This window comes from Perca flavescens, chromosome 21 (genome assembly GCF_004354835.1).
Source record: "Perca flavescens isolate YP-PL-M2 chromosome 21, PFLA_1.0, whole genome shotgun sequence".
Taxonomy (NCBI): domain Eukaryota; kingdom Metazoa; phylum Chordata; class Actinopteri; order Perciformes; family Percidae; genus Perca; species Perca flavescens.
The window spans coordinates 26,112,191-26,122,841 of NC_041351.1; the positions used below are offsets into that span (position 1 = coordinate 26,112,191).

Genomic DNA, 10,651 nt, shown 5'->3' on the forward strand with positions numbered 1-10,651 from the left:
ATGAGCACAGATGAAATGGCGGCGCAGGAAGAACCGCCTGCAGGTTCCCACTCAGCTCCAACAGCAGCGGAGAGAGAGGACGGTGTGTCTTGGGGGTGGGGGTTGCGCTTTACATTTTACTGCTTAATGCACTGCAATACATAAATGTTTGGGTACCATTAATGTTTAAATATGGCCAGGGTGAAACTAATTAAAACATTTTATTTTGTATTTCATTTTGTAGGCTTCAGTTTTCAATTAGAAATGCTTTTCAGTTTCATAGCCTGTTGTGACCTGTTGCCTTCTGGGAAAGTGTGTGTTCAGTGTTTGTGCAGTGTGATACACATGTGTTTGAAATGCTTGGATATTTTATAATGAAAATAGATTACCGAAGAATAGAGTACCGACAAAATGTCCCCTCAATCCCAGCAGGAGGATTGGGTCCGTTCCTTGCCTTAAAAGTTCAATTCATTTTAACTTACAGGCCGGCTACATTACCCACGTAACGTATGCAGAGCGGATGTTCCATCACTACGCTTTCACTTTAAGCAATGAAACTGGCGTCACCGGGCAGAGAGCAGCGTAGTGGTGCGTCTGCTTCGCGGATATCCACTCTACAAGTGTAAAAATAGTCTTCTATTTAAAATTTTACGCGAGGTGTGTGCGACCCTTTTACACAGAAATGGATAATAGTGGTGTAGTAAGTGTCTATATTTCTTTTAAATTAAACTACCGATATACAGGAAACAACTTAATGACTGTGAATGATCATATTGGCAGTTTCATTTTGAGAGTTTCTGTTTTTATTTCTTGGTTCCCTCCCCTGCGTCCTCTGATAACAGCGCTTTTTCACAGCTCTGTGCCGGCTCCAAAAAACTGAAGAAACAACAATCCCAAAGCAAAAGCTCCCCGTCTCACCTGTGACTCACACAATCCTATGCTGTGTGGCGCTGCAGGTAAAGACGGGTAAAAGATACATTCAGCGGCACATACGCTCCGCCAACAGTCTGCATACATTACACGTTCAATGTAGGCAAAGTCGCGCAACCCCCACCCCCAACAACTTTTTGGGGAAGAGTCACTCCCCCAAAAAACACTGCATATGGAAATATGCTGGCTCTATACACGCTAAAAGTATTGTTTATTAACATGAAGTCTGGTGGGTTTGGTGATGGTGATTTTGGGGCTGTTTCATGTTAAACAAAACAAAAACTCTTTAACAATAAAGGTCTATCTCTGTAGGGATCCTTTCCATAATGCTGTCTGATGGAGATAAGAAAATAGCATTTGGCTTTTCCATCATGTTCTCAGTGGCACTTGTGTTTTTTTCACGGTGTTGAACGGAGAGCTTCTGGTGGTGTCTTTTCCTCAGGCACAGATAAGAGGGGAAATGGTGGAAAAGTTAACCTTACAAGCAAACCTTGTGCAATGATCCTCAGAAAAAAAGCAATATGTTAGAGCCACCCACATACCAATGCACTCTGAACTCAATCACAGCTCTCCGTGCGCTGCTGTCACGGCTGCACATGGAGGATCTGCTGGGGTTGTTTTCCCATTCAGTCATAGCAGTTCTGTGTGTGACAGACACACACACACACACACACACACACACACACACACACACACACCATGTGTCTTCCTTTGTCACCTTTGTCATTGGTAGGCCACTCCATGAGCCACTGCGACAACCCTCCAATCGGAGAGCCCCTTCAGAAGCATTTCTCCTGCTCCCACTCCCAGCTCATTAAGGTGAGCTAAAGTAAAGAGCCTGCAGGGGGAAGCTACGCATTAGGAATTTATCGTCCTTGATACAAAGAATATCGTGACTTTCACCTCAACCATGTGTGGCTGAGGATTCATATGGTAATACTTTTTTTAATCGGACTTCTTCACTGGACACCTAAACCTCTGAATTACCTCCGAGAGGGGGAACATGTGAATAATAAGATAATTATATCATGAAGTGAGCTGGATGTCGCACTGCATCGGGGAGGTGATCCAAGGTGGATGAATCTTTAACATAGCCAGGCGGAGGTCATTTACATGCTACATAGATTTTTATAGCATTATCAGATGCCGATCTGCTGGAGTGGACATCATCTCGATAAAGTTGTTCAGCTGGAGCTCGGCATCGCATATCTTCCTATCTTTATCTTCCTCTCAGTCTGAGATACACAAGCTTTTTAAATGCCGTCTTGGCAAATACATGCCCCCTTTTCTCTTAACCCTGCCCCCGTCCTCCTGTGACTGTAATGGTGCAGTGCAGTAAGTCCTGATCCACAACCAGTCCATAATGAAATGGTAGCTGCTGATGGATCCCTGCCTCCACACCTGAACAAACCCTGCATAATCAGGGTCAATAATTAGACCTAGGGCAGGAGACAATTAGGCAGGGTCTCTCAGATGCTGAGGTTTAACACAGGTGCACTCAGGAGGAAGCTTCTATTAAACATGTTGATGCAGTCAGCAGAGAACATGTGGGGGTGGGTTATCATCTGGCCAATGGGGAGCCAGCGAGGTCACAGTGGACAACATGACATCATGACTTCGCGTAAACTTTTGTTATCTGTACGCATTTTGAGCTATCCGCGTATGTATGTATACAGCAGACGGCAGTCTGCAACGTCACAGAGTAAAGATACACGGCACTTTCTAAAGCCACATGGCGTGTTATCGCGAGGCTACGGTTGGGTTTAGGAAACGGGGGGATAATTAGAGTAAGTTAATCATTGTTTTATTATTTAGGCAAAAGTTCTTGTTTGGGTAACTCACCACACACACACACACACACACACACACACACACACACACACACACACACACAGCTTCGTGCTATAAAAATATCTGAAGGTCATGTCAAAGCTGCTAAATAGCTGAGATGTTATTCTATCATCAGGACCTCTGATTGTCCACAGTAGGTGACCTTTGAGCGCTCGGCTCAGACTAAACGAACCGACGGCTCCGATGTTTGCAGTGCTGGAATAGCTCCGACACGGAGAGACGCTGGCCGCTCCAACATCGTCATTCCTATATTCTGCTTATTCTGGTTCCTCTGGTGCAGTAAACACAGAGCCATAACTCATAAACCAGTTTGCCTATTCTTTGTTTTTTGCAGGAGTGCTCTATGGGAGAAATTGTTTTTCTTTGGTTTCTGTTGATTAAACTGAGACGGAGGAAACAGCTTCTCTCTGCACTACCTGAAAACTATATTTCATCATTCTGCGTATTAGGAAAATGTCAGAGAGGAAACCAAGCAACAATTTTCAAAAAACAAAAAGAGAGGCAAATCTTTGCCTGTGGTGTGCGGTAAATAAATCCACTTCATCTGAAGAGAGCTGTGGGCCAAACTGCATTACTGGAGAAGCGGTTATTGTTTACTTTAACCAGAGGCCAACTTCGGTAAAGGTATCTCCTCCACCCTTTCAAGGTCTGTTCCGTGTTTTGGCCGGGGGCACAACACGGAGAATCTGAGCGCACAACAATGCAGAGAATAGAAATAGCAGCACTTGCGCTGGTATCATATTATGCAGCCTGTACTGTTTTGCTTTGGGCTCTGTTTTTTTAAGGGAATATATCATTCTAAAAATGCAGGGAAGTTTTTGCAGTGCACCAAGGGTACCATGTCACTACACAAGGCCTGCAATGTGAAAAAAATAAATCAGCATTTATTTTTAGAATTGAGTCTAAACAAAGTTCTGAGGATGAAATAAATTATTGCTGCTGAGAGCAGCTGGGCATGGTCGCATGTTGAGGATGAAAGGAGGAACGGATGTTATTCCCACTCTTGACATTAGTTAATAGGATCCTCTTGGGCCCTTTAGCCACTTGCTTTGTGAGGTCTCTCCACCTGATTTAAAAGTGTCTGAAAAAGCCTCCGGATGTGAAGTGCCATTCTTTCTCACCTTAAGAGGCCTGCCTCCCCGCTCTGTGCCAAATGTCCATTTAGGCACACATGAATATGCATTTTCCAGAGAGCGAGTGCACCTTGGAGCCTGTGAAGGCATCAAGCGGAGCTCCCAATTTATATGCACACATTAACCACGCTTTGGCCCGGGCTGTCAATGTCTTTCATGTCCAACCCCATCAGGACTGCCGCGGTCCCCGATGAAGGCTGTGCTACACTGAGCTGATTTGTGTTCTCGCTGCAGTGATTGTGTGCAAGCAGGCAAAATAGTCAAGCAGAGAGACAGATAAAGTGATGCTCGACCTTTACTGAGTATAAATGCATGCAACGACTTAGTGAACGCAGCCTGCCACGTGCAGCTGTGTGTCCGCCGTGCACGGCTGGCTACTGACCATTAGCGATAGGCTGATGCAGCAGACGAGAGAGGGAGACACTAAGTGAACCAGCGCAGACTGTGGTCGTGACCAACACTGAGCTGCAAGAAAATGTTCCCAGCAAGTCATAGACGGCGATGTGGCAGAAAGAGGCCAGCTTAACATGACACACAAGAGTCTGTCGACCCAAACACCGCTGAAAGTATGCACAATTTATTGTTTAGAGAATGGCCAAACGGCAGGTGTGTGTGTGTGTGTGTTACTTTTTTCTTTTATCTATTGCTTTTAACTGTGATTTTCCGTTTGGCGTTTTTCAATAAAACAAAAACAATTTCCCCCAAACATTTAATGTCATTTTTGTGTCTCTTTGGGGTAGTTTTGCACCTTTTTTTCTCATCATTTTGGAGCGTTATTATCACCATATCTGTGTCTAAAACGTTGGAAAAGCTAGAGCAGAAAATACATTAATAACATTCAAAAAGCTTAAAGACAAAACTTGCTAAAGAAGTCCAACTACAATCATTAGTTCTGAGAAAAGTCTTTTAATTACATTCATTTGGCTTAGTTGCTGCCCAAAACGGCTCGGGTGCTGCACCTAAACCTTATAATGCCAGTGAAAACCCTGGATTTGATCTACTAATACTGACACAGACACATGTTGAGGTCTAAAAGGCTGAGGGGAACCTGATTGGGTCTTGCAGGCAGCGAAAGTGAGGCATTTCTGGAGGTGTCCCCATAGTGCCACCACACTCCCGGTCCTCACAGAAATACATGTTGCTGGGTAGAGCCCCTGGTAGAGCCTGCGCCCATATATAGATGTTTACTCCTTGACGCAGCAGCCGCGGGTTCGACTCCGACCTGCAGCCCTTTGCTGCATGTCGTTCCCCCTCTCTCTCCCCTTTCAAGTCCATGCTGTTCAAATAAAGGTCCAAAGTGCGCAAAAAAAGAATCTTTAAAAGGAAGAAATTTTCTTAACCCAAATATTTGTTGTGATAGTATGAACAGCATGTTGCTGTGTTGTAGTGTAGGGTGGAAGAAGTGGGGGTGGGAATGACCAGAGGCCCCACCATACCATTATCATGATACTTATGTCACGACATGATATGATTGCGGTTTTTAACATATTGTGATATTCTGCAATATAATGTTCTGTACAACCAAAGCGAGAGCTGTGTCCGGGTTCTCGGTAGTAAGTCGGACTCTTTTCAGGTGAGGGTTGGCCTCCGCCAGGGCTGCGCTTTGTCACCAATCCTGTTTGTAGTATTTATGGACAGGATATCGAGGCGTAGTCGGGGTGGGGAGGGGTTGCAGTTTGGTGGGCTGGGGATCTCATCGCTGCTCTTTGCAGATGATGTGGTCCTGATGGCATCATCGGCCTGCAACCTTCAGCACTCACTGGATCGGTTCGCAACCGAGTGTGAAGCGGTTGGGATGAGGATCAGCACCTCTAAATCGGAGGCCATGGTTCTCAGCAGGAAACCGATGGAATGCCTTCTCCAGGTAGGGAATGAGTCCTTACCCCAAGTGAAGGAGTTCAAGTACCTTGGGGTTGTGTTCGCGAGTGAGGGGACAATGGAGGGAGATTGGTCGGAGAATCGGGCAGCGGGTGCGGTATTGCATTCAATCTATCGCACCGTTGTGACGAAAAGAGAGCTTAGCCAGAAGGCAAAGCTCTCGATCTACCGGTCAGTTTTCGTTCCTACCCTCACCTATGGTCATGAAGGCTGGGTCATGACCGAAAGAACGAGATCCAGGGTACAAGCGGCTGAAATGGGTTTCCTCAGGAGGGTGGCTGGCGTCTCCCTTAGAGATAGGGTGAGAAGCTCAGTCATCCGTGAGGAGCTCGGAGAGAGCCGCTGCTCCTTTGCGTCGAAAGGAGCCAGTTGAGGTGGTTCGGGCATCTGGTAAGGATGCCCCCTGGGCGCCTCCCTAAGGGAGTTGTTCAAGCCACGTCCGGCGGGAGGAGGCCTCGGGGAAGACCCAGGACTAGGTGGAGGGATTATATCTCCAACCTGGCCTGGGAACGCCTCGGGATCCCCCAGTCGGAGCTGGTTAATGTTGCTCGGGAAAGGGAAGTTTGGGGTCCCCTGCTGGAGCTGCTCCCCCCGCGACCCGACACCGGATAAGCGGACGAAGATGGATGGATGGATGGATGGATGGATATTGCGATTTATTGCCTTTTTTCCAACATTAAATGATGTCCCCAAAGGAAAACCTTTTCAACTTTGTTTACAAAGTAAAGTAAGTAAGTTTGTTCTAGTGGACTGAAAAAGCAATTAATTGTATTATTCTAGTACCAAAAAGTTTAATTCTCATGTGCAATTTACGTATGTAATAATAGATCGATACTTGGCGTGTAATGGTACAGTATTGCCACGAAAAATATTATGATACTATGCTGTATCGATTTTTTCCCCACCCCTAGAAGTAACGAAACAGAGTGCAAAGAATGTGATGATCTCTGTTTCATGAACAAAAGCAAAACCGACGTTCATCTATGTTAATTCATAAAACATGTTTTGAAAAATACAGAAATATTACGAAAAGATTGAAGAGACCATTATGCACATCGCTGCGCTCCAAAATGTCATCTTTTGAGTTTTGGAGAAATATCGCAACCCAGAAATGAAAAGTTAGTCTTTCAGTTTTACTTAAAAGTTCAAAATCGGCAGATTTGGAGATATACGTTTTTAGTGACATTTCACCCAATAATAATTATTTGCTTGATGTATTCTACCTATATGTGTAAAGTCTTTTTAAAGCTAACTGCACATACATCATCATTTCGGCTGAAATCAACAACTACACTTTTCCCCATTGGAATATTTCTTTACGTATCATTAGCACTCATCTTTCTGTTTTTCTTTCCATCTCACCGACTCCTTTGTGTTTCCAATATCTCATTATTTTCCATCTGTGTCCCTCTCCTTGAGTGTCTTTGCCTCTTTCGATCTGATAACACCTGCTTTGTGGAGGAAGCTGCCGGTGCTGACTGGCTTCCCCTGGACCAACCTGCTTTTCCTGCACCGTTTTCGGCCATATTACGGATTTATGTTCCCTGCCTGTTGTCTGAATGGCTGGGTTAAACCACAGCGTGTGATTCACCCACTGAGTGACTGAGAGGCCATCACTTGCAGCCTGTCAGAGAGTGCGGGGCCGCGCTACCTTGCCAGCCTGTAATTATCTCCGCTATCTGGCCCGTCTTTTCTCTGCCGCTCTCTCCCTCGCACTCTCTTGCTCAAATCTGATGATTACGAGATTACACCACTGAAAGGGTGAGCACAGTGGCTGCTCTTTGGAGGGCAATGCAGAATCTTGTGCCGAAACAATGTATTGGAAATGCTGTACAAAGACACACTGAGAGTGAAACCGGCCTTCAAGCTGTGTTTGACCAACAGTCGTGACACATCAACTAGTGGATGCTTGTGAAGCTGTGAATATTGAGTGGAGAGAGAGGAGAGCTCTTACCGTGGTTGGATTTGGAGGTGTGAACAGGGGTGTAGTGGTTCTTGGATGAGGTTCTGAGCGGCGTGTTGTCTTTGGGCGAGCCGTTCATCGCTGCAAAGTTCTCACAGTCGTATTGCGAGATGGGGATGGGCCCCTGCTGCCTCAGGATGTCTGCGAGGGCCCTGCAACCCGAGAACAACAAACAAGAATGGCTGTTAATGCTGCACCATGTTTCTCTTCTTGTACAGTTTTTCTCTCTCAGTGCAGCTGAACTCAGTTTAAAATGAAGTGATAGCACGTCTGTTCTCTGCACGCCGAATGGCTGCTAATTGTCAAGACAGTGTTGTGCTATTATGGGTAATTCAGGGCTGCTCTGTTCTTTTTTTTTATACATCTGGGAACATGACGAATGTTCTTTTGCAAGAGAAACAACATTGGATGTGTGAGTATCTTGTCTAATTGGGTTGAATTTGAATGTTTTTCAGACGGCACCAGGTGCATGTGGAAGGATGGAGTCCTTGAGGGAGGAGAGGGAGGAAGAGAGGGAGAAGCAATCACGATGAAAGAAAGTTCAAAAAGTGTTTGTTTGCTTTTTCTGGCATTGCTTTTGAAAGAGGAAATCAAATTACTTTCGCAGCGCTGCAGCAGCTCAAAGCTTTTGTACGACCACAAATGTATCACCGACCGTAACCTTTGCTTTTAAATTCATATTTTAGCTTCACCCACCCCCCCCACACCCCCTTCCTGTTCCTTATTGAATGTGCAGCGGTGCATGCATTTCACACGACCTTGATACAGCCGCAACGTTAACACTATCCATTATTCACAGTCTTAAGATTGCTCAAGTTTTGAATAATGCATCCAATAAAAAAAGCTATAATGTGATAAGAAATAATGTGTGTCAGCATTTGTTTACTGATGTAGGAACAGTCTACAACATGTGGTCCACTCTTGGTATGGTGAAGCCCCAGGAGTCAGCTGTGGAGCTGAGATGCAATCATTCACCATGGTATCCCATCTCTGCTAAACATTCTTGTCACAACCCCACCTGAACACACCAGACAGCCTTGTGCTGATGTGCAGAGGATGTTTGACAGCTGGCTGCCTTGACTTGGTTGCCTCATGTGCAAAATATCTGGGCTATAGTAATTCAAACATACGAGACGCCATTTTTATCCCAGCTTAACGGAAAAATATAATGCAATAGTTATTATCCAATATAAACGTTGGGCATCAAGGGCGAATAATTAGAGTAAGTTAATCACTGTTTTATTATTTAAGCAAAACTGTCTTATTTGTGTAACTCATCACACACACACACACACACACACACACACACACACACACACACACACACACACACACACACACACACACACACACACACACACACACACACACACACACACACACACACACACACACACCCGTCTGCCACAATCACTGTAATCGTTGTCTTTTAACTCCTTGGTAATTATTTGTATCTTTCATTCCCATGCACTTTGGGATTTAACATCTGTCGCAATTCTAATCTGATCTGAAAAATTCAAACATACTGTCAGCGTGATTTATAGTTCACTATTTCTAATATAGGGAAATAAACACTCTGATTTAAGATATAAATATAATAAGTTGTATTATGGTACATTGGAGACTACTGCATTAACATGGCTCTAGGCTTGTTTCTGACATGAATCTTGACCTTTGACCCCTGACTGCAGACACGTCTATACTGTTATAGGACCATAACAGTCATGGTCTATATATCTAGCACGTGATGATCTCTTAGGATGGGACTTTGTTTCTCTTTCTATCTCACTGAGGGGACAACATTGTAAAGTAATGATGAGCAGAGTAAATATTTGTGCTGCAAACACACTGGGTGGATTCACGAGTCATTCTCACATAATATGTAATATGTCTTCTGCCCACTCACCTATGTATATTCATTTCCTGAGGCGGCTCTGTAGCTTTGTCGTAGGCGACTTTGACCGACACTCCCACCACTATGATGAAGGCTATGATCCCACAGGTGATGTACACCGCCGTGCTGGTCTGATCCATGCTCGGATCGTACGTTTCCCCGGTCGGGATGGGGTCAGGTGTGGGTGCCGTCTGCACCCACACCGGCGTCTGGTAGTTCTTGCAGGCTTTCTGATCCAGCCGGTCTTTCTTGTACTCGCAGCAGAAGCGCAGGTAGCACGTCCCGCAGCAGTACCGGTGGTCCGTGTTGTTGCACTCGAACAGTTTGTCATACTGCCCGCTCACGTCGTAGTAGCCCAGGCATGTGTCGTGGTTGCTGGCGGGCGCCGGCTGCGGGGTCTTCTGCGGAACGGCCGTGGGGACCGCCGTGGCTTTGGGAGCCTTCCGGGGCGCCGGCTTGGGCTTTTTACCGCCTGCAGCGGCGCTCAGCACGCACAGCGGGTCCAGGTATATTAGCAGCAACAAAAGGTGCCTTATCCCCATTGTAGTGTGAATAACTTAAGTCTGATGTTTTGGCAAAGACACTTTAACTCTAGTTAAACATGTAGGGTTTAGTCTTGCGTAAGTTTCGCCGCCGAGTCTTCCCCTGCTCGCTCAGTCTCCTGTGCCGCTGTCATGCTGAAATCAACTCTGTGTAGACTGATGTCAAGGGCATTTCTCGGCTGCTATTATGCAACGGAAAAACTGCGACCCATCGTGGCAGCAGAGCATCGTATCCTGACCGGGAGGGGAGCTGCTGGGTGCCCGGGCTCTGCGCTCTCTCTCTCGGCTGAGCGGCGTGTGTGAGCCGCGGTGCGTCGCTGTCCAAGGTGCTGATTCCTGGAGCCCCAGTCACTTATGCTCCAGTCAAAGTTAGGCTGTAGAACAAATAAGCCAAATGGGCTCATTAGGTATTTTCACGACGTCAGAGTCACGTCATTATTTATTTAGTAGGCTTCTACACGTCCAAATAACTTGACAGATT

The 10,651-nt window shown here is 45.7% G+C and overlaps 1 protein-coding gene across 1 annotated transcript in view; it reads right to left on the reverse strand.

Annotated features, from left to right (window-relative positions):
* The window catches only part of LOC114547722 (shisa family member 6), a 76,694-nt gene extending 66,524 nt beyond the window's left edge, over positions 1-10,170 (reverse strand). Inside the window, exons 1-2 of the mRNA XM_028567060.1 lie at positions 9,641-10,170; positions 7,726-7,886 (exon numbers count right to left, since the gene is read on the reverse strand). Coding sequence (XP_028422861.1) covers positions 7,726-7,886; positions 9,641-10,170 — 691 coding nt within the window. The remainder of the gene's footprint in view (positions 1-7,725; positions 7,887-9,640) is intronic.
* Between the last annotated feature and the right edge of the window lie 481 nt (positions 10,171-10,651).